Source organism: Telopea speciosissima, chromosome 1 (genome assembly GCF_018873765.1).
Source record: "Telopea speciosissima isolate NSW1024214 ecotype Mountain lineage chromosome 1, Tspe_v1, whole genome shotgun sequence".
In the NCBI taxonomy this organism is placed as follows: domain Eukaryota; kingdom Viridiplantae; phylum Streptophyta; class Magnoliopsida; order Proteales; family Proteaceae; genus Telopea; species Telopea speciosissima.
In genome coordinates, this window is record NC_057916.1 from 44,102,054 (window position 1) to 44,127,656 (window position 25,603).

At 41.2% G+C, this 25,603-nt stretch overlaps 1 protein-coding gene across 1 annotated transcript; it reads left to right on the forward strand.

Moving 5' to 3' along the window:
* The first annotated feature begins 19,527 nt into the window (after positions 1 to 19,527).
* LOC122671550 (protein THYLAKOID FORMATION1, chloroplastic-like) lies at positions 19,528 to 25,353 on the forward strand. The gene is made up of 5 exons (XM_043868839.1): positions 19,528 to 19,815; positions 20,403 to 20,670; positions 22,626 to 22,842; positions 24,408 to 24,523; positions 25,106 to 25,353. The coding sequence occupies exons 1-5, from the start codon at positions 19,620 to 19,622 to the stop codon at positions 25,197 to 25,199; spliced, it is 891 nt and encodes a 296-aa protein (XP_043724774.1). The 5' UTR covers positions 19,528 to 19,619; the 3' UTR covers positions 25,200 to 25,353.
* Positions 25,354 to 25,603: the final 250 nt, after the last annotated feature.

Consider the following 25,603-nt stretch of genomic DNA (forward strand, 5'->3'; position numbering starts at 1 on the left):
AATTGACAACAAAGGATATGAATAGTGAACTCTGACAGGCTAAGTTATACATGTCAAGTTCTTAGTAGACTACGATACACATTTCTGACTGAGAGGGAAGTCGGATTTGTGTGGAACCATTGAATAGTTGTTGCACTTTTTCCTTATGTTATATTCAATGGTTGATAATGATTTTAAGAACTTTGATATTATTTGAAGATTGACTTATATACCCTTCAATATGAAAAAAAAAACACTGCCTTAACCTCCTTACTAAACAACAATAGATTGACCAAGACTAATTAACTTGAGTAGAAGCAATCGCTTCTACTAGTCCTAAAAGTGGAGAAGATTCACTATCTGCTTACTTCTCCTACACGCCCTTTGCTCCACACCATTGATGGTGAATATTATAAGGCTTGGGAGACTTTCAAGGAAAATGAGGCGTTGGTGACTGGCTACATTCTTACCTCTATTGACAAGAGTCCGTAAAGTACATGTGATGATTTTGACTCTACGAAAGAGGTGATGAAAAACCTCGAAAAGACTTTCAGCTAGCAAGATCATCTTGCATGTCAAGCCTGCCCCTGACTGACTGGAATTTTGGATGAAGGACAGGGACCTCTGACTAGTCACCCAAACACACTGTGGAGCATCACTCCAGTGGTTGAGTTCAGGAGAGAACCCCCAAGGATGTTCTCCTATATACCTGTCAGAAGATGGATTGCAGACCCATGCAGCTACACTGCCCACACCATGATGTACAACATCAACCCCAGGTACTCTCTCTCCTATCCATAAATATGGGGTCCACACCTATTCAGATGTGTATCAGACCTAGGATGAGGTGTTGGTGCAAAGCCCAAGCCCTGAGCCAAGCACATGTGCAAGCACAGGGCCTATACAGCAATGTTGTATTCTCTGGGCGATACACTGGGCGATTGGCCCAAAGGCCTAGAGAATCGTCCAAAGTGGCTGAAATGTGTTTTTTTTGGACTCCAGACATGTGGGGACCATCCATACAAACCATGACCACCCTCTAGGGGTAGATGGGAATTTTAGGAACCATTACCGACCCCTGGAACCATGTGGACCCCACTTGTGCAGCCAGAATGGCCCAGAATTCAGTTAAAAATGCATTCTGGAAGAGGGGAGCCCAAGGCCAAATAGACCCCAGTGGGGCCAAGTCTATAAATAGGAAGGGGCAGTCCTCATTTTGTTTTACTGCCCCAGCTGAAAGAGAGAAAGAGAGAAAGAGAAGGAAGAGGAAGAAGAAGAGAAGGAGAAGAAGAAGGAATGGAAGAAGGACCAGAGCCGCCATTCTGCACTCTATCTCAGCTGCACATCATCCCCAGGTAATCAACCTTGCCTCAATGTGCTATTGTCCCCTGTGTTTATGCCTTGATCACTGCTCTGTTGATGGTGTTTCTGGCTAGTAATGCTCAGAACACCTTGGGGTTGCCTTGGGATGCATCAGATTTGATATGCAAAGCTATTGCATGTAAGATATGATCATTATATACATGTTCTTGCTGTTGTTTTACTGCTAAGATTGAAACCAGTCTCTGTGCCTAACTGCACAGCCCAGTTGCACCCAGAATAAGGAGTCTGGGCATGGATCTTTGCATGCAAGCTGATCCTTGCTTAGTTTAGTGTAGGATCAGTGTCCTACCATGATATTATATGTAAAAGAGGCCTTGCATGCAGCCTAAACCGAATCCTTGAGCTTGAGTTCAGCCTGGACAGCTGTTCTCTGTACTGTCAAAATAGCTCCTGGCTTCCAAATGGGTAAACTAAACCCAAAACCATTAGAACCATTGGATTATACCCCAAATATGGTCCATGACCATACCACATGCATCCATGATCGATGCCATGGTAGCCCATGCAGTTGAATCCATGAAATCAGCCCAAAACTCGTCTCAAACAGGCTCTAAGCGATGCACTGGGCAATTGGCCCAATCACCCAGTGAAATGCCCAGAGATATATTTTGGACTGAATTGATGTCCTATCCTTTTAGGCCTTCACCAGTGACCTAAGGGCTGTGTGATGAGGTGATAATGACCAAAATACCCCTCTCCACATATGTTTGCTGACCTCCATACCTTGGATACCCAAGTGGGTACCATAGGGCCAAGTAACCATGCCCAGGAATGGTTTTAGCTGAACTGCTGACCTGGGTGCTGGTTTGTATAACTGTCTGGACCATGTACTAACTGACTATACTATTGGATACCAAGTCAGATTTAATTCCATATCTCTGGATGATGCACCAGGAGATAGACCCGAAAGCCCAGTGCAAGACCCGTAGAATTCCAAGTAATATCAGTATAAACACAAAGTCAGACCAGTAAGCCTAGACCAACTCTAGGATATTAATATAGCTTTGAATATTAATTGACACCCATTTATGATCCGATAAATTAGGATTTGATCCCGTGCTCGAGATGCACAGCCAGACACCGACCGAAACAAAACCAACAGCTGAACCAGTAGGACCAGAACAAGGTGAGTGAAATTACACCGTGTAGGTAAATGTAACATGACTAATATGTTAAAATGAGTTATAATATAATACTATTATACTGTTTACTTATTTCATCAATTGTCAATGCTGTTAATAAAGATATGTATGACTACTGGATTCTGTGAATGAACATTGAATGCTATATGTGAATTGCTAAACTAGATGCCGTAGGCGGCTTGAAAATGAGGCCCGTGGTAGCCCATAGAATGGGATACGGTTGACACCACCCAACTCATATGATGCCATATAGATGCATTGGGCTAGAGTTTCATCACCCGTGCTATGCACCCTTGCCAACAGGGGTTAAGGTGTTGGATGCCTGTGAGAGTGACCATATAAAAGAGAAAAAGAAAAGAAAAGAAAAGAAAGAAATGTCATTGTACCCAAAAGGTGATTATGGACTATAAGCCAGAGAAAAAAAAAGTATTATAAAGGATGGATGCCTCACAGGTTAATCCCAGAGGGCTGGTCGGGTTGACCTTGGTGACTGATGCGGAAACTGATCGGTCCTTTTCGACAACTCAATGGGTGTATCGTGGGAAGGGGTTAAAAGCCCGCACCAGGGATACATGTATTGGGGATTGTAGTAGCACTAACCCGCCTTAGTTTTGATGTTAGGTGGCTAATAAATAAAATGAACTGCATCTCATGTAGGACTCATATGGTTGTGATTGCATGTGCATGCATGGTGATGTTTTCATTCACGGGCTCAGTGGAGCTCACACTCTGTTATATATGTTTTTCTGTTAGATGATCCTATAGGTGGATGTTATTGTGGTGGGAAGGCTTATCTCCCGGAGGTGAGCTATGGTGGTTATGACTGTATTGGTATGGACTCGGGCGGAGGTCATACTGCTGGTGCGTGTGTTTTCAGTGATAGCTGAGGATGACCCTTGAAGGGTGTTGTTGACTCTATTTTGTTCTTGGGACTCCTTTTGTTTTTGTTGGAGTCTCTCTTTTTGTTTTACAGCTTTATTTTTGGGGCTCGGGTTACCTTGCCCTGTTTATATTCTTTTGTATAAAGTTGTATTTGGTAGAGTTAGGAACTGCTATTTCTTTGGGAGTGAGAGAGAGAATGAACAAATATTGTGTTGTATATATATATTTTTTTCTTGTTTTACTTCACTTTTAAAATTTTTAATGTAAATATAGCTTTCCGTAGCACTCTGAGTTTTACATTATGTAATATAGTGGATGTGTGTGTCTATGAATGGATTAACTGCTTCTAGATTCTTGAGATTTGTCGGATTACTACAATGCAATTCGGGTCACCTACCTAATCCTCTCAGGGGGTGGTTTGGGGTGTGACAGAACTTGGTATCAGAGCGAGAAGCTCTTTCTACATTCACTGACAGTGGAATAGGAGTAACAAATTTGCAAGAAAGTAAAACATGTATTAATTAAAAGTTACAGGGGGCAAATATAACTAAAAGATAGAACACAAACATTAAGCTTTAATAAGGACTGAAATGTGGTAGAAGTCATTACATAAAAGTTCAAATTGGAAGCACTACTTCCAAGTACAACTGCGAGGAAATAAACAAAAAAAAAACTACATAAACCTGGTTTAAAAAAAAACTACATAAACCCAGGCTAAAGCAAGAGAACTAAATCCTAGGTAAGAAACTGATGCTGGAAGACTACTCCTGGGGAGGAACATTGCTCGATGGAGGCTGAGTCTGTCAGGAGTCAATGCGATAGTAGGAATCCCAGAAGTCTAGACGCCACTTAAAAGAACCTACTCTCCCCTCCAGGGAAGTGAAGCCCTGATCCATCCGTGTCGACATCTGAGCTAGCTGAGTGTGGAGAACTCGAAACTGTGCCATCATATCATACCAACCATAGGACTCAAGCACTTGAGGTGGCACCTGAGAACTAGAAGCTCCAGTCGGCCCATAGGAAGGTAGATCTCCAAACTATGCACCAGGATCCATCGGATCACCCTCCTGCTCACCCAACTCTGTCCCCTTTGCTGCCTCATGCCCCTCGTCCAGCTCCCCCTTAAACTTAGGATCGCTCTCTGGTTCCCCCTCCATCTTCATCTTCTGGATGGAGGTCTTGCTGATGGGTTTTGACCTGTCACCACCCTCATACTTGCCAGCAAGTGTAACCCCAAAATACTGGAACACAAGAGTCAGGAACTTCCCATAGGGCAGGTTCCCATCTGATGGGTTCTGTGCATGGTAGAGCATCACCTGCATCAGTAAGTAAGGGAGGTTGATCACTAGACCCCCTTGTCGGCCCCCAGTAAGAAATAAGTAATGTATACCCGGAGCTTAGAAATACTACCCCGGTTCCCACCCTTGGGATAGATGTTGTAGGAGATGCATCTGCTGATAATCCTGGCAGTAGGCTTGTAATCCGCTTCAGACTTTGGAATCCCCTCAACTCCAGTCAAAGCTTTGAAGACCGTCCTCTTGGTCTCCAAAGAAAACATATCAGAAATGTCTACCCTAGGCTTGTAGTAACATCTGTCGCCTGTGTCGGGTAGCCCCAAAATCTCTGCTAGAATGGCAGTGGTGAACTTTATGTCTACCCCTTTCACCCTGCTCTCCAATCCAAACCCTTGCACCCCAGAAGCCGGTACAAGGTTGCAATAGAAATACCGAACCCAGTTCGGGTAGCATGATAGCATAGGAGACAACATCGGTGCCAAGCCTAGGGCATTGAATTTGGCATAGAGCCCATACTGGTGGAATTCATCAACTTGCACCACCCTACCATTCACAATATTTTTAGACTTGAACTTCGTCCAATCTTGCGAATGCTCGTACCTAGAGAACCAAAAGAGGTCAAACTCCGGTTCCTCGGACGAGGAATCATCTTCGGGCGATGGAGAGGGTACTACCGAAGGTGAAGAAGGCACTGGGTCAAACCGCAGGCGCTTACGGGTCACTGCCTTCCTCGCTATGTTGTGTCTACCGCTTGTGGACATGGTTGCTACAAGCAAGAAGGGAAAGAAAAGAAGGAATTAGGGCATGAAAAATAGTAAATTAAATCAAGGGAAGGAAAAACATGGACAACAGTCTAATAACAGAGAAAATGCGAAGAAAACTTACCGTAGACTCGTGTAGATGCGTGGGAGACCCGCGAAAATGCTTGGATTTGGTGAGGAATCAGTCACAAAGTCCTATTGAGCACTGCCCTAGGGGTTTGGAGCTCTTAGAATAGATAATGGAATGATAAAATGAGCTCTTGGATTGTTTTAAATTGAGCCCCGATTCTCTGGGCGATTGAGCCAAACGCCCAGAGAATGAAATTTCATCAGGAATTGAAATGTTGGCATATGGGCTTATGATTCCTACAATGTAATGACATGAATAACACTATTAAGGCATTTGTATAATTTTGTGGATAAAAATAATAATAATAAATAAATACATCAATATTAAGCAAAATTACGTAAGTGTATACAAGATAGGATGAGGAAGTAAGAAATTCAAGGAGATAAATTTTTCTTTTTGTATGGCCTAATTTGGGCATAACTATTATGTATAAAGTAATATATGTATACGCTTGGATGTATGAACCTCTGTGTAATTGATGCGTGTGAAAAACCCAACATAGATACATAGGATGTATGGCTGCTAAGTCTTGGGAATTTGGACATTGCTTATAGCATTATGCCTGCAAGTAGGCTCTACCTTACCCATAGTCTAGCTCAACCAAAGTTAAACCCAATAGGCTACAGGGCAAAATAAGAAATTCATACACTGCACCTATCCCTACCTGAGTGGGGTATTAGACCCCGTAGAACACTGTAACACTGTGTGCAACCTCGAGCTGATCCATTTAACTTCCTGTCTATGATTACTTTATTTACCTATAGTACTAAACATGATTTTAAGATAAGTAGCCATAGAAACCTGATACTTAGAAATTCTCCGTGGCAAGACCTGATTGTGGTGTTCGGGCTTGGAGACCCCAGCAACATGCTCTACATTAGGCGATTGAGGAAGAGACTAGCTTGGATTCAAGAGATACAGTCCCGGGCCGAGAAGCGACTGATTGTTTTCTTAGCACTTACAGATACTAGCAGACCAGCGGATCGTGCCATCTACCTTACCTTAGCAGACGAGGTTAGGAGTGATATAGGATACCTATACGTACAGGCTCTTATCACCAGGACGAAGTTGGAGAGACTTGCATGCTAGGTACAGGTATAAGACTAAGTAACCACTACTTAATATAAATCTTTAACATGACATCACACATAACATATCATGGCATAAAATACCTCACAGGCATAAAACTCTTAACATTGACAATTGGTGAATAGCACATCTTACTGGAATGATAACTTTATTACACTGGAACTGTGGAATTGATAATGTGTATGTGATAGTTAGAAATTATAAATTGTTCCCGTTAAGGGTGTGGGAATATTGAACATAAAGCTTCTTTCAAAGAATCAATCATGGTCAATACTAGATCCAACCGAGGTGGTCATTGTGGAAGACGCCCTCGATTTGTCCCAAAAGTTGAGCTACCGGACGGAGCCGAAGCTCAGAACTTTGAAGTATCGGTTACTTCACCAAGGGTACCAATGGCTGCCCAAGCTACTGCTACTGCACCTCAGCCAGGTATGGCAGTCGGAGAGGTGAACACCATCATGACCACCATGATGCGGACCATGCAACAAAACTAGGAGCTACTGGGCCAAATGTCTACACAATTCACGGCCATGATGCAAGAGCGAGCAGTGCCACCACCACCACCCAACCGGCCGATACAATTCCCACCACCTGTGCCTCAACATGCAGCACAAAACTCTACAGCTAAGGTAATGGAGAGATTCAAGAAGCTCCAGCCACCTGCGTTTTCCAAGATAAATTCTGAGGCAATGCAGCCGGAACGATGGATTAGCGCCTTGGAAAAGGCATTTGATGTACATGACTGTATGGATGCACAGAAATTGATATGTGCTGCATATCAGCTACAGAACGAGGTAGAAGCATGGTGGAAGGCAACCAAGCCTAATCTTGAAGCAACTCATCCAAATCCCGCCTGGGAGTAATTCAAAGAAGTTTTCTTTAAGAACTACTTCCCTGAGAGCTTTTGGAGACAAAAAGGAAGCTCAGTTCTCTACACTCGTACAAGGAACCAAAATCGTGTTGGACTACCAGCAGCAGTTTGAAGATTTGTTCCATTTTGCATCGGAACACCTGAAGGGGGAAGCTAGTAAGATAAAGAAATTCGAAAAAGGACTCAGGACAGAGATCGGGTCTATTCTGTCGATTCTAGATATTCAGGACTACGCTCAAATGGTCGACAAGGCAAAGACTATAGAAGACAGATTGAAAGAGAAAGAGAAAGCTACAATGTCGCCCGGCTTGGGCAAGAGGCCAAGTAACTATCAGAATTTTGGATACCCGAACAAGGTTTTTTGAGGAACTAGTTTGAGCCCCAGCCCGACTCAATATCGTCGGCCAGATGTGGGCCAGAACCCTTTCTGCCCCACTTATAACCGGCCTGCCCAACCAACTGCAAGTCAAGCGACAACTGCAGCTTCGCCAGATCGACCTGCAACGAGCCAAGTAAGCTAGGCCGCATCACCGGCCGTGTTGTCCAACAGATGTTACGTGTGCCACAAGGCTATACATATGGCCAGGGAATGCATACACCGTGGATACAACACTTACTCGCCAAACCAGTCCCACGCTCGACCCTTCCAGCCACAGGACAATCAGACTCGAGGAAAAGTGTTTGCACTGACCAATGAAGAAGGGGAGGCGAATCCCGAAGTGATGACAGGTAAGTCCACTTAACACTACTAAATTGTAGGAAATAACCTGTGGATGGAAGAAACTTAATTGCATCCTTAATTTTATACAAACCCTAGAAACCCTGATTGTCTCATCTGCCCCCGCGCGAGTGTTATTCAACTCAGGTGCATCCTACTCTTTTGTTTCCACCACTTTTGTGAGTAGGATGACTGTTCAACCAAGGGACATCGGACACGATTTAGTAGTCAGTACACCGACCGGTAGTGTCGTGAGCCTGAAGGAAGTCTACAACCCCTGTCTGGTGGAAATTTGCGGGAAGAACTTAACCGCCCGTTTGATTAAGTTTGATATGAAGGACTGTGACGTGATACTAGGCATGGATTGGCTATCCGCCTATGGAGTGAACGTCATGTGTGCAGAGAAGAAAATTACATTCAAGTTGGATGATGGCTCGATTTTCACCTACCAGCGAACCGATGAGAAAGCCTAAAAGAATAACTTTATCCACCCTCCAAGCGTGGAAGTTACCATGCATCGATGACCTATTTGATCAATTGCAGAGAGCAAGAGTTTTCTTTAAGGTTGATCTTAGGTCCGGATACCACCAATTAAAGATCAAGAGCGGCGACATTCATAAGACGGCGTTTAGAACTTGATACGAACATTATGAATTTTTAGTACTGTTGTTCAGGTTAACCAATGCCCCCGGCAGTGTTCATAGACATGATGAATGGGAAATTCCATGACGTCTTGGACAAGTTCGCTATTGTATTCATTGACGACATTCTGGTATACTCTAAAAGTGAAGAGGAGCATGCTCGACACCGTACTTTCATGTTGCAGCGACTGCGGGAGCACCAGCTGTTCGCCAAGTTTAGCAAGTGCGAATTTTGGCTCCACCAGATTGGATTCTTGGGGCACATCATCACCAAAGACGGAATCAAGGTAGACCCAGACAAGGTGAAGGCGGTTCTCCAGTGGGAGACTCCGAAGAATGCCACTGAGATCCGAAACTTCTTAGGTTTAGCCGAGTATTACCGTCGATTTATTGAGAATTTCTCGCGCATCTCGGCACCCATGACAAAGCTGACAAAGAAGGGTGCAAAGTCTGAGTGGAACGATGCTTGCGAGAAAAGCTTCCAAGGGTTAAGGAATCGATTGGTGACGACGCCAGTATTGATCATTCCAGGTGGCACCGAAGGAATAGTGGTATACACCAACACATCCCAAACAGGATTGGGCGGTGTATTGATGTAGAAGGGTAAAGTGGTCGTCGATGCCTCAAGGCAGCTGAAGGAACCTGAAAAGAACTACCCCACTCATGACTTAGAGTTGGCTGCGGTAGTCTTCATGTTGAAAATATCGCGACATTATCTCTATGGTGAAAAGAGTGAGATCTCCAGCGATCACAAGAGTCTGAAGTATTTCTTCACCCAGAAGGAGTTGAATATGAGCTAGAGACGGTGGTTAGAATTGGTGAAGGATTACAACTGTGAGATTCAGTACTACCCTGACAAGGCCAACATAGTGGCGGATGCATTAAGCAAGAAATCCCAAACCGCATCCCTCGCTTCCTTGGTTGTAAGCGAGCAACTGATAGAAGAAGCTCAAAAATTTGATCTGGAACTTATAATCGAAGGAACGGCTATGCAACTAGTAGCTATGGATATACAGTCATCGATTCAGGAAGAGATAATTGAAAAGTAGCCCAAAGACCCCGATCTAGCCAAGATAATCTGGAAAGTGCAGCATGGAGTTCATAGGGACCCAGACTTTTCACTGGCCCATAACGGGGCATTAAAATTTAGAGATAGATTGTGCGTGCCTGACGACTATGATGTGCAGGACCGAATTCTTAGGGAGGCACATAATTCACCCTACTCAATCCACCCTAGGAGCACAAAGATGTACAAGGATCTGAAGAAGTACTATTAGTGGATTGGAATGAAGCAGACTGTAGCTATTACGTGTCTGAATGCCTCACCTGTCAGCAAATAAAGGCAGAAAGACACAGGCCGTATGGGTTATTGCAGCCACTCCCTATTCCCGAGTGGAAATGGAAAAGAATTACCATGGATTTCGTGACCAATCTACCCAGCACCAGGAAAGGGATGAATGCAATCTGGGTGATTGTGGACGGACTGACGAAAGTGGCTCACTTTATTCCCATCAGAATAAACTATTCGATGGAAAAGCCCACCCAACTATACATTGAGAATGTAGTCCGCCTACATGGTGTGCCTGTCAGCATCGTATCTGACAGAGAACCCCGATTCACCTCAAGATTTTGGAAGAGTCTACAACAGGCACTGGGATCTCAACTAGATCTCAGCACAGCTTTCCATCGTCAGACGGAAGGACAATCCGAAAGAACTATTTAGACACTGGAGGACATGCTCAAAGCCTGTATATTAGAAATGAAGGACAGTTGGGATGCCCACATACCCTTGGTGGAATTTGCATACAACAACAGCTACCACTCCACCACTGGCATAGCACCGTTTAAAGCTTTATATGGTCAGAAGTGTTGTACACCACTGTATTGGGACGAAGTCGAAGAATGAAAGTATCTTGGGCCCGAAATGATACAAGCAACCTATGAGAAGGTGGATATAATCAGAAAAAAGATCAAAGCGGCTCAATCCAGACAAAAAAGTTATGCCGACAATCGGAGGAAGAATATTTAATTTAGAGTCGGAGAGAAGGTATTTCTCCGAGTATCTCCAACAAATGGGTTGCTACGCTTCAACAAGAAGGGCAAGCTAAGCCCAAGATATATTGGTCCTTACGAAGTCCTTAATAGAGTGGGACCCGTAGCATATCGACTGGCACTACCGCCATCCTTGCAAGGCGTCCATGATGTTTTCCTTGTGTCAATGCTAAGGAAGTACATCAACAACCCGGTACATGTACTCTCAGCTGAACTTGAACAACTGGATGCGGATATGACCTATTAAGAATAGCCAATGGAGCAATTGGACAGAAAAGAGCACAACCTCCGTAACCACACGGTTGCATTCGTCAAGGTTCAGTGGGGAAACTGTCCCATAGAGGAAGCAGCATGGGAACGCAAAGAGGAAATGCGAGCGAAGTATCCCCAACTCTTTGAACTACAAGGTAAACCAATTTTGAGGATGAAATTTTTGTAAGGTGGGGAGAAATGTCAAGCCTGCCCCTGACTGACTGGAATTTTGGATAAAGGACAGGGACCTCTGACTAGTCACCCAAACACACTGTGGAACATCACTCCAGTGGTTAAGTTCAGTGGAGAACCCCCGAGGATGTTCTCCTATATACCTGTCAGAAGATGGATTATAGACCCATGCAGCTGCACTGCCCACAGCATGATGTACAGCATCAGCCCCAGGTACTCTCTCTCCTATCCATAAATGTGAGGCCCACACCTGTTCAGATGTGTATCAGACCCTGGATGAGGTGTTGGTGCAAAGCCCAAACCCTGGGCCAAGCGCATGTGCAAGCATAGGGCCTATACATCAATGTTGTATTCTCTGGGTGATGCACTGGGCGATTGGCCCAAAGCCCAGAGAATCGCCCAGAGTGGCTGAAATGTGTTTTTTTTTTTGGACTCCAGACATGTGGGGACCACCCATACAGACCATGAACACCCTCTAGAGGTAGATGGGAATTTTAGGAACCATTACCCACCCCTGGAACCATGTGGACCCCACCTGTGCTGCCAGAATGGCCCAGAATTCAGTTAAAAATGCATTCTCGAAGAGGGGAGCCCAAGGCCAAACAGACCCCAGTGGGGCCAAGTCTATAAATAAGAGGGGGGCAGTCCTCATTTCGTTTGACTGCCCAACTGGAAGAGTGAAAGAGAGAAAGAGAGAAAGAGAAGGAGAAGAAGAAGGAAGGGAAGAAGGACCAGAGCTGCCATTCTGCATTCTGTCTCAGCTGCACATCATCCCCAGGTAATCGACCTTGCCTCTATGTGCTGTTGTCCCCTGTGTTTATGCCTTGATCACTGCTCTGTTGATGGTGATTCTGGCTAGTAATGCTCAAAACACCTTGGGTTTGCCTTGGGATGCATCATATCTGACATGCAAAGCTATTGCATGTAAGATCTGATCATTATATACATGTTCTTGCTGCTGTTTTACTGCTGAGACTGAAACCAATCTTTGTGCCTAACTACACAACCCAGTTGCACCCAGAATAGGCAGTCTAGGCATGGATCTTTGCATGCAAGCTGATCCTTACTTAGTTTAGTGTAGGATCAGTGTCCTACCATGATATTATATGTAAAAGAGGCCATGCATGCAGCCCAAACCGAATCCTTGAGCTTGAGTTCAGCCTGGACAGCTGTTCTCTGTGGTGTCAGAATAACTCCAGGCTTCCAAATGGGTAAACTAAACCCAAAACCATTGGAACCATTGGATTATACCCTAAATATGGTCCATGACCATCTCACATGCATCCATGATCGATGCCATGGCAGCCCATGCTGCTGAATCCATGAAATCAGCCCAAAACTCGTCTTCAACAGGCTCTGGGCGATGCACTAGGTGATTGGCCCAATCACCCAGTGAAACGCCCAGAGATATATTTTGGACTGAATTGATGTACTATCTTTTTGGGCCTTCACCAATGACCTAAGGGCTGTGTGATGAGGTGGTAAATGACCAAAATGCCCCTCTCCACATATGTTTGCTGACCTCCATACCTTGGGTACCCAAGTGGGCCCCACAGGGCGAGGTAACCATGCCCAGGAATGGTTTCAGCTGAACTACTGGCCTGGGTGTTGGTTTGTATGACTGTCTGGACCATGTACTAACTGACTATACTATTGGATACCAAGTCAGATTTAATTCCATATCTCTGAATGATGCACCGGGAGATAGATCCGAAAGCCCAGTGCAAGACCCGGAGAATTCCAAGTATTATCAATATAAACACAGAGTCAGACCAGTAAGCCTAGACTAACTCTAGGATATTAATACATCTTTGAATATTAATTAACACACATTTATGATCCGATAAATTAGGATTTGATCCCGTGCTCGAGGTGCACAGCCAGACATCGGCTGGAACAGAACCAACAGCTAAACCAGTAGGACCAAAACAAGGTGAGTGACATTACATTATGTAGGTAAATGTAACATGACTAACATGTTAAAATGAGTTATAATATAATACTATTATACTATTTACTTATTTCATCAATTGTCAATGTTGTTAATAAAGATATGTGTGACTGCTAGATTCTGTGAATGGACATTGAATGCTATATGTGAATTGCTAGACTAAATGTCGTAGCCGGCTTGGAAATGAGGCATGTGGTAGCCTGTAGAATGGGATGCGGTTGACACCACCCAACTCATACGATGCCATATAGATGCATTGGGCTAGAGTTTCATCACCCGTGCTACGCACCCTTGCCAACAGGGGTTAAGGTGTTGGATGCCTGTGAGAGTAACCATATGAAAGAGAAAAAGAAAAGAAAAGAAAGAAATGTTATTGCATCGAAAAGGTGATTATGGGCTATAAGCCAGAGAAAAGAAAAGTATTATAAAGGATGGATGCCTCACAGGTTAATCCTAGAGGGTTGGTCGGGCTGACCTTGGTGACTGATGCGGGAGCTTATCGGTCCTCTCCGACAACTCAATGGGTGTATCGCGGGAAGGGGTTAAAAGCCCGCACTAGGGATACATGTATTGGGGATTGTAGTAGCACTAACCCTCCTTAGTTGTGATGTTAGGTGGCTAATAAATAAAATGAACTGCACCTTATGTAGGACTCATGTCGTTGTGATTGCATGTGCATGCATGGTGATGTTTTCATTCACAGGCTCGGTGGAGCTCACACTCTGTTATATATGTTTTTCTGTTAGGTGATCCTACAGGTGGATGTTACTGTGGCGAGGAGGCTTATCTCCCGGAGGTGAGCTATAGTGATTATGATTGTATTGGTATGGACTCGGACGGAGGTCATACCGCTGGTGCGTGTGTTTTCAATGATAGCTGAGGATGACCCATGAAGGGTGTTACTGACTCTATTTTGTTCTTGGGGCTCCTTTTATTTTTGTTGGAGTTTCTCTTTTTGTTTTACAGCTTTGTTTTTGGGGCTCGGATTACCTTGCCCTGTTTATATTCTTTTGTATAAAGCTATATTTGGTAGAGTTAGGAGCAACTGTTTCTTCGGGAGTAAAAGAGAGAATGAACAAATACTGTGCTGTATATATTTTCTTTTTCTTCTTTTACTCCACTTTTAAAATGTTTAATGTAAATATAGCTTTTCGCAGCACTTTGAGTTTTACATTATGTAATATGGTGGATGTGTGTCTGTGAATGGATTAACTGCTTCTAGATCCTTGGGATTTTGCGGATTGCTACAGTGCAATTTGGGTCACCTACCTAATCCTCCCAAGGGATGGTTTAGGGTGTCACATTGCATGATAGAAAATCTATTCGGCTTTGTTTTCTACAAAGATGTCTAAGTTCATCACGATCTTGGATCATATGATGAGACTAAACAAGTATTTTCTAGAATAAAGGCCTTCGGGACACTATTTAATCTTCAATTCAAGACTGAGATCATCTTCGCCTCTCGACCTGACACTTATAGTTCCTTCCTCATGAACTATCATATGAGTAAAGTAAGAATAAACAATGTTTCTGAATTGACCAATATGATTACAAATGCAAAAGGGACACATAAGAAAAATAAGGCAATAGCTCTTATCAATGAGAAGAGTTCTCAATCTTCTAATAATAAGAATAAGAATAAAGCTAAGAAAGCCAAGCCTAGGGGCAAGACACCAACAATGAAAGAGTGAGGGGTATGAAAGAAGAAGACTAAAACTACATAAGGAAATTGTTTCTATTATAGAAAATCTGGTTACTGGAAGTGGAATTGCCATGAGTACCTTGCTTCCTTGAAGAAGGACAAAGCAGAGACAAATACTTTTGAATCTTTTATTTTGACTAAATCTCATCTATTGGTAGGACCAACTGACTTAGGTGTGTGGACTTTGGGTTCACCACACACATCTGCAATATGTTATAGGGGTTTCAGTAGAGTAGAGAGTTAAGAAAGAGTGAGATCTCTGTCCAAGTTGGAATGAGAGATGAGGTCGATGTAGTTGCAGTCGGCACTTTAATTATTCATTGGGAAAATTACACTGCCACCCCCTGAGGTTTGTACTAAATACAGTGCGACCCCCTATATTTTCAAAATATACACCTTGACCCCCCGAGTTTAGGGAACGTATTACACTCAGCTCCACTCCGTTAGAGCATTCTCGTTAGTTGCTGACGCGTTGGCAATTGATGCCTTAAAAGGACAAATATATCCTTAATGGGGTGTGAGCTTACCACTTTGCCCATAGGGCAGCCCAAACTTCACATCCCCTTCCTCAGGCCATCTTCTAGTCCATCACTGACGACCTGCCTCAGGTTCCTGCTGTGGCGATCTGCTGAGGCCATCACCGACGACCTTCGACGAACTCAGACGAAGGCATGCGGACAATGGCTTGGTACTCTACTTCGGGGATTTCAAAACCTGCAATCTTATCTTGATTTGGGCTTTTGAACATAAAAGTAACAGTGTCGGATTCACACACACGGTTCGCCTCGAAACAACGGTTATTGCAATTTAAGTCATTAATGGAAGGTTACGCCGAAGAGCTTCGAACTCCACCAGTCACTCTGATTTCTTTGGTAGGATTTCCGGAGTTTCATTCAACGATCTCAAGTTACCTTCACTCAGAGCAGCCCCCAATCAATACTTTAGCATTGTCGGATTTCTCGAAGATCCCGGTATTGGGTAGGACGCAGAAGAAAACTGTAGATTCTCGTCATCCCGATGGGATTCTGAAGAGTGATTGGTTATTGAAGCATCGAACCAGGGTTTTAGCTGTTGTTGCTGCTTTGTTTAGTTCCGATCAGGTCTCCGGTGATCCTGCAGCGTGGCTACAGGTCTGCACTGATCTTGAACATCTAAAGTACGAGTTTGTTCTTCTTTTACCCCTGTGTTTTCCCCTCAACCCCTCAAATTTATATCCCATTTCTATAACACCTTTCCTTCGATTGGATAGTAGTTCATTCTAGAAATTCGGTAAGCTGGTTTTTCCCCAGACTCTTGATATGGGACAATGCTTTCCAAGGCTTCCAATCCCATATATAAGACTTCTTGTCCTTCTCCAACGGATCTTCCTTAACAAACTGGTTTGGATTTTTGCTCAGAAAAATGGGCTTTCCCTGCAGATTTAGATCTGACTTCAGTTGAAGAGAACTTATCCTTTGGAGGGTTTTAATTGAGATACAATGATTTGCTTAGCAATATCCAAAAACAAGCATGGCAGAGGACAAGAAATCAGTCGCAACACCTCAACCAATATATTCTGCTTTGAAATTCAGAATAAACAGAGTCAAAATGTAACAGACTTGAGACTGAAATCAGAAAATCATTCCTTGATTTTTTATTCCCCCTTTTCATAATCTCAACTTTTGAGGACTTGCTTTTCCTTGGCTTTTTGCAACCCTCGTCTGGTTGGATTTGGTGGCATAGCTATGCCGCTTCCGGTAAATGAGCCTATGAACAATTTTCAAGAAGTGGGACGAAGGTTGCAGCGGTGGTGGGGCAGTGGTTGAAGCGGTGGTGGGGCGGTGGTTGAAGAAGAAGAAGAAAGAAGAAGAGGAAGAAGTAGTGGTGGGTCCCACTTTCTTATGTTAGAAAAATAAAAAAAAAATTAGAATAGGGTTATTTTAATTGAAGGGCAAAATTGTCATTTAAATTTTATACTTAACACCTTCCACTTAAAAGTGTTGGGTGTATATTTTGAAAACACAGGGGGTCGCACTGAATTTAGTACAAACCTCAAGGGGTGGCAGTGTAAGTTTCCCTTATTCATTTTAGTGATACTGGAACATTCACATGAAAAAATTGTTATTATGTATCTGGATTCAGTAGGAATTTAATTTAAGTTTCAAGGTTTATTGATGATGGTTATAATATTTCATTTAATAATGATTTGATCATTAGTTACAACGGTAAATTTGTTGCTTTCCAATTATAGAATGAATAAACTATATTTTCTCAAACCAGTCTTAAATGAATCCAGTCATTCCAGTATGACAGTTAATATAATGAAATGAAAACAATCTTTAGAGAACTAAACATACTTATGGCACCTTAAGCTACGCCATAGTGGAGTGAAAATGATTAACATATCAGTGAAGGATGGACCTCTTGAGAGTATTGAGATGCAACCTTATCTAACATGAATTTTGTCTAAAGGGCAAAATAGTCAGGAAGTCCTTCCTTAAGAAGGGAGGTAGAGCTAATGATATTTTTGAATCATATACTCAGATGTATGTGGACCTATAAATATCCCTGTTAGGTATGGATATCATTATTTTGTCATGTTTACTGATGATTATGCATGTTATGGTAACGTTTACCTAATGCATTAGAAATCAGAAACCTTTGAAAGGTTCAAAGATTTTCAAGCTGAGGTTAAGAACCAATTAGTTGGACAAATCAAATGCCTTAGATGGGATCGAGACGCTGAATACTTGTCTGACGCATTCTTGGACCACATACATATTGGGGGCATCTTGTCACAGCTGAGTTTACTTGGAACACCACAACAAAATGATGTTGCAGAGAGAATGAATTGAACTCTATTGGACACGATTTGATCCATGCTTACCTACTGTCAGCTTCCATTGTCTTTTTGGGGATATGCTTTAGAAATGGTTTACATTCTGAATAGAGTTCCAATTAAGTCTATGCCAAAGACACCTTGTGAGTTATGGAATGGGCTTAAGACCAATCTACAATATCGTAAGGTATGGGACTAGGTTGCACACGTAAAATGATAGTTAACAGACAAAGTTGAATCTAAGACTGACAGATGTCATTTCTTAGGGTATCCCAAAAGAATCATAGATTATTACTTTTATAACATCGTAGAAAAAAAAAGTGTTTATTAGTAAACATGCTACATTCCTTGAGGATAATCAGATCATCCCTAAGTTCAAGTCACTAATAATACAAGAGTTGGATAATCTTGATATATAGACAGTTACAATAGCACTGACTGATTTACCAAAAAACAAAAAACAAAAAACAAAAAAAACAATAGCACTAATCGTTGATATTCCACAACTTGTGGATAAACCTATAGAGCTTAGGCACAGTGGGAGGACAGTTAGACCTTTAGACCGTTTGATTTTTTATAGTTACGGGTCAAATAAAGTAGAAGAGTTCTTTATGATCACTGACTCTACAGATTTGGATCCCAACACCTATTAGGAGGCTATATGAGATGTAAATGCTGATAGATGATTTGATGCTATAAAAGTTGAGTTGGATTCTATATACATTAACAATGTCCGGACTCTAGTGAATCCACCTGAGGATATTAAACCTATTGGGTGCAAATGGATCTACAAGAGGAGAAAAGCATCAATGAGAACGTGGAATGATTCAAAACTCAACTGGAAAGTTACACCTAGCATGAGGATGTTGATTATGATGAAATCTTTTCTTCAGTCGTGATGTTAAAATTCATTCAGATTTTATTATCCATAACAATATACTTTGATTATGAGATCTGACAGATAGATGTCCAGACAATTTTCTTGAATGAACATCTAGAGGAGGAGGATATTTATACGTTTCAACCATAATGATTCATTTCTCCAAGAGAATGAGAACAAAAATGTGTATATTATTGAAGTTGATTATAAACTCAAACAAGCATTTAAAAGTTAGAAGTTAAAACATCAGATTCAATCAAACTATCAAAGACTTTGAATGTAATCAAAACATGAATGAACCTTACCTCTAATCAGTGGGATTCTTTTTGTTTTCTTTTTTATGTTGTAATGATTCTTCCCAGTCCATTGACAAGTAGAAATCTAATCTAACAAGTAGGCAAGCAGCGATAGGTAAGCGTTGCCTTCCTTTACACTTACAGCGAAAAGAATCTAGTGGCCGACATCTTAGCCTATTTGTTGTGCATTATAGGCTTTTTGTGATCTGGCAGTTATCCCCTGTCACATTTTTAGTTCCCTCTCTTAATCTTGACTTGTCGTGGCTTCTTCCACCAGCATTCATTGTGGATATAACACGTGTAAAATTTATACTGGCTGATGATTAATATTGCAGGGATTTCGAATTTCGTAAACGAGATAAGCCTTCCTTGCTTTGTTGTGAAAATTGTGACCCTTCTTGTCCCGTCCGCACCCTGTACATTGCGTTCTCCCACAAGTTAGAAAGCGAGTTGGCGCAAAATGCCATTCTCGTTGAGGATTTTACCATCTACGTTGAGAAGGTGTATTCATTTCTGAAATCTCTTGGGAAATTTTTGCTTCACTCCTTCCTCCCCCAATCCTCTGCTGAACAAATCGTATCTCTGATGGCGGCCATTTCTTTATCTTTTTCCACATTAGGTCAAGCTTCGGATAGAAAAATGATGGTTTCAGCGACTCGATCATTCGCTTCGTCTTTCTATGGTTTCAGATTTCGAACGAACTTTGCCTCTGATCCGAACGTTTTTTGTACCAGGAATTGCAGTCATCGTATGGCTATTCAATGCATGTCAGCTGTATCAGGTGCTTTCTTCTTCAGTCCTTTTTTGCTTCTCTGCTCACAGCCTTAATTAATTTTCAGTTCACCTTTTTCTATGCGATTCTTTGGAAGATATGCATTTTCTGAGATTGAAGTAATGTATTTAAGGTGACAAGCTAAGTTTAACTTACCTTTTGATTTTTTTTCTCTTTAACATTTTGAGAGAACAAACAAGAAACAGAGAACCTTGATGCTTGACAGGGCAACGGGTTCAAATATCAAGATAATGTTTAAAGTGCGAAGAGAATTGGATATTGAACAAGTTATTTCTTTTTATATTTATTTCACTAACCCAAATGGGCACCAATGATGAAGTAATGGAAGATTAAAACGATTCTGAGTGTTACCCAATATAAAAATTTTAATGGGTTTTCCATCGACTAGCATAACCAATATGAGAAGCTTAAAAATTTTATTTGTATCCTTTTTTTCCTTTTTTATGGGAGAAGAACAAGAGGAAAATTTATTTATTTAATATTTTTTTTGAGGTGGTAGGGTGGAGGTTAAAGGTTGTTCATAAGAAAACTGAAGAGTTTAAACTATTGGGTTGCTTATTTTGTTGTTTCAACAGATGCACCCACGGTATCCGAGACAAAGATGAATTTTCTCAAGGCATACAAACGGCCAATCCCTAGTGTATACAATACAGTGCTGCAGGAACTGATTGTCCAACAGCATTTGATGAGGTACAAGAGGACATATCGTTATGATCCTGTATTTGCTCTTGGCTTTGTCACTGTCTATGATCAGCTGATGGAAGGTTATCCAAGTGACGAGGATCGAGAATCCATTTTCAGAGCATACATCCAGGCACTGAAGGAGGATCCTGAACAGTACAGGTCCGTTGGCATTATCTCCTGAGCATTTCCTTTTTTCTTCTTTTTCGTGTCATGTAGCAAACTTGCCTTGGCAGTTATGCTTTTTTAGAAGTATAAATCCATAATTATATCAGTTTTCTGTAACGTAATAACTAAACATTAGTGATCAGTTGATCTGAAACATGTAGAGAGTCCTTACCTGCTCATCCAACTTTTGAGCTTTAGGATTCAGAGACAATGATGTTTTTGACGTTGGTTTCATGGCTTCAATTCCAGCTGCTTTAAAGTAAAGATGGACACATTTTCAGTGTAAGGGTCCCAGTTTCACAGCCCCCTCACACCCCCTCCCCCTGCGTGAAGGAGGGTCGGACTTGGATTGGCCCTAGACAGTGCATGAATTGGCCATCCTCAGACTCAAACCTGTGTCTTTACACTGGCAGCCAAGCTTTTATGGTCGCAACAAGCGCGTCTTTAAGTCCCGCTAAGACAACTGATTTTCATGGTGTTACTGAGGGGAGTGGTGGGTATGTGTGTGTGTGCTTCCTGATTGAGATCAGTGGAGACTGATCCATCCTGGATTCCAATCCTTAAATCTTTGCATGCAACGGAGCTGGGCAACCCTATAAAAAGTTTTAGAGGACTGGTTTTCTTGGTGTTAGTAAAGGGGAGTGGCTCTTCAATCTTTTCTGTTCCACTTTTTTCTGTAACAGGTTTTAGAAGATTGGTTAAAGGGAGAGATCCTCTTTGCGGGTTATTGTGCGCACCTACTTAAGAAATATGGACTATCTGATTCAGGGGAACAGCCATTGGAGATGTGCACTTTGTATTAAAATCAATGGCTTTAATACCATGCCACCAGTCCCCAAATTTATCTTGCAAAAATTAAAGCAGAGGAATTAGAACAGCTAAGCAACTCTTCCAATTGAGAAAAAGAAAATCAAGTCAGTCACATGGCTGTCATCAAGGGATTTTGTTGATCAATGCCACTAGACCGAATTTCTTAATCTCAGAGAGCCATTTTAAGAAGTACAACGGGCGCCAATAAAAGAAAGTTTTCGCATGGACTATTCTAAAATTATTCATTCTGAGGATATATATATATATGACAGCGAAAATTTTAAAATAAAATTGTTGTGAAACTATCAGTTTAATCTAAAATTCTTAAATTGACGCTCTTGCAACTGAAATTAAAAAAAGAAGAGGAATGCAAAAATACAGAATAGGTGAGAATCGATTCATTTCAATTTGAAAAGCAAAAGAAACCCCTTCAAAATTATCCATGAAAAAAATTTGATTCAACAAGAAAGAACATGAATGGAAATAAATCTGAAATTGCATACAGAAGAATTTTCATAACAACAAAAAAAAGTTAATTCTAGGAATTTCAGAATAAAACAAAAATTAACGTATAGATGTAACTGGTACGATACTCTTAAAGAAAAAGAGGGATCTTCACTGAGGACTTCATTTTTCAGTTGAAAACAGAAAAATGTTCAAATGAATAAAAAGAAGAGCAACAATACAAACTGGTGGAAAGAGTTACAGATACAATGACATAAAATATGCACTCTTGATACTTCTAGGTAGGAGATCTACCCTTTAATTTTTGCAGCATATGATTAGATGGAAGAAGAATTCTGGATTTGGTAGCCCCCATGGGAATGCAGCATAATTTTGAAAGAGATCTGATCATTCACCAGGAGGTTGCTATGTTGGAATACTGCTTGTTTGTAGAGTAGATATTAATCATGAAGCTCCTCCAATCTTTCCATGCTCAAGCAGATCTTTGATGACCATATGATGAAAGATTAAATGTTCTCCAGTTAATGTCAGGGAGTGGATTATTCAATTATGTTTGGAAAATTGTAATTGCTTTCCTTTGAGTCCTTTTTGCTAAACTCCATTAGATTCTTTCAGCTAGTGTAGAATCTTCTAAGAATTCTACACCCTAAAGTTGCTGATTGTAGTTGTTACAGAAATGATGCAAAAAAGTTGGAAGACTGGGCCCGTGCACAGAATGCCAGTTCGTTGGTTGAGTTTCCATCTAGAGAAGGAGAAGTTGAAGTGATTCTAAAAGATATTTCGGAACGGGCTGGTGGCAATGGGAGTTTCAGCTATAGTCGTTTCTTTGCAGTTGGGTTGTTTCGTCTTTTGGAGTTGGCAAATGCAACAGAGCCAACTATCTTAGAAAAGGTAAGGCCTCTTGCCACCTTCTGTAGCATGTTTGAAAGACGTTTGTACCTTTTTATCCATTTCCTTGTAGAATCCTTTCCCACAAACTGAAGAATTACTCACAAGCACCAAGTCCTTATTTTCAACTTTTGATTTAGTCTTCTTTTGTTTTATTTTTGCCACCCCCGGGGGGGAAATCAATGAATAGGCTTTGTTAGAAGATATCATTATTGACTTTTGTCTGAGAATATTCTCTCCTGAAATTGGCCAATTATGCAACTGGTCACTATTACATCTTTGACAAATGCTGTCAGTATTTTTCCCTTCTTCTGAACTAGTAAGCATAAATCATGAATTCATATAATGAATCTACATTAACCATTAGGAATAGTTCTGCAAGTAAGCAAACAAATGTTAGCACACATTGATTGGGAAATGAACTGGCCATTTAATGTATCCCATCTAGATCTCTGAGTTCAGAAAGTGACCCATTTTTAGTTTGAAAGAGAGAAAAATTTATTAAAAAGGGTAGTGTTCTTACAGCACAATGCCAAAAAAAAATCGAGCTCCTCTGGCTAAAAGTTTTCCCAACTTAATTAGCTGGTCTTGTTTATCTTCGTATGCTCAAGAAAAATTCCATCAAGTTAATTTTTTTAAAGAATTTCTACGATTCTCCAAGAATAATTATGATTCGATGCCACCTCAAAGCGTTACTTGATTTACCTTAACTTCTAAGCTAGCAAATTCAAATCTCGAGACTAATGCCTAATTTTGTGCCTTTAAAAAGCATTAAGGCTTTAGTTATTCTTTCGTTAGGACAGCCAAAAAATTATGCATACTCCAAGTGAGAAGCCAATTTTCCAACACTAAAGTATAATAAAACTCAATAGATACCTCTGCCTTCCTGTAGGGGCAGTTTCTGCCTTATTGGTTGCCCAAACCATTAAAAAAAAAAAAAACCTTCTCATGACGAAGGACTGAAACAAACCAAAGATGCAAGAAACCAAAGCATATTTCAGGGAAGCTTAGGAACAACAATCCTTAGGTCATTGAGAACAAACTGTACATTTTGTCTGTGTAGCAAACATAAAACTGAAAGTAAAACTGGGCACCACTAATCAACTTAAGCCCTCTACAGACTCAAACTCAGAAAGAGTATGCCCATAAAACTCATGGAGGTTTAACTGATTGAAAAGTATGAGTCTTGAATCATACTGGCTACCTGGCTGACCAATTCTTTGTTATCTCTGCCTACATTATTCTCCCTTTCTATCTATAAATTTGGATACAAGGATAAGTGATGCAATTATCACAAAGATAAAACTGGTAAGTGATGGTTTTTCTGCATGTGGATCATATGTGGGGAAGAAAGCCACCAGGGAGGGGGGGGGGGGGGAGAAATTGTATGAGCTTGTCCTTTTTTTGATATGGTGAAATATTTATCAAGCTCGCTGTGCATCTGCTGTCTAGGTCAAAGAAGAATATAGAGGCAACGCTTATCTGTTCTGCCTTTTAATGTTTTAGAGAGAAAACAAATTGCAGTTTTTAAATTGTAGCTTGACATTCAGTCTTTGTTTCTCTATCAGCTCTGCACAGCCTTAAACATAAACAAAAGAAGCGTTGATCGGGACCTTGATGTATACCGCAACTTACTATCCAAGTTAGTTCAAGCAAAGGAACTCCTGAAGGAGTACATGGACAGGTAAAAAACAGTTTCCTTCCAGACCTAACTTAAATTTAGTCTTTCTATGCATCCATTTCATGCATTTTAAGAATAATACATACTATTACCTTTATTTGGATATAGCTTTAAAACCAATGAAACACTCATACTAAAAGATAGTTGAAGTATGAACACACCTCTGATCCAAACCTTCTGATAGGATTCAAACTACTGATAGAACCATGAAACTTGAAGTTGGAGACCCATGTTTTTCAGTCTCGAATTCTCAAGTTTGTGTTTGTTTCACCTCTTATTGCACATAACAAGTCTAGAATTAGAACATCCGGATGGCCTTTTAGTGCTCTCATCTTCATTGGAATTTTGTTTGTAGTTCATTTTTGTTTCACCTCTTACTGCACATAACAAGTCCAGAATGAGAACATCCGGATGGCCTTTTAGTGCTCTTGTCCTCGGAAGTTTGTTTTTACACTTCAAAGATGCAGGAACATTTCCATGACATAGACAAGCATTAATATACGTCTCTTTGTTGCTCTAATATGCACTTCTGAAATACTCATTTTGCAAGATAATAATACTGATCACTTCTGAAATATTTCACAGAGAAAAGAAGAAAAGAGAAGAAAGGGCAGAATTACCGAAGGCTAATGAGGCCATTGCAAAATGTTTGCGAGAATTCCAATATGCAGGCCAATAAGTCAATTCTATGAGCTCTACCATGTACTCCAAGAATTTTCAACTCTGATTTTCTTATGTCTTTTGAGGCAGAGCACCTCCTCCCAGTTTCAGGCATCATTTATCTAGATAAAAGTTTGTATTCCCAATATATCATTTACTGTAATCCAGAAGTAGATGCATTTTTCTGTAATCACTTAACCTTTGTCTTCTCCAACCGGCACCCCCTTCCGGTGGGGAGCCCTATATTTCTTCATGTATTTAACTAATGTCAACTACTGTATGGAAACTGCATATGGATTGTCTACTGTCTGACATGGATCCTGGTTTTTCTGGTCTCTTTTATCTTTTTTCTTGTTATCATGTTTTTTCATCCTTATTTGGATAGGGCATCCCCTATATGCGACGCGTTGCATCGACCCCCGG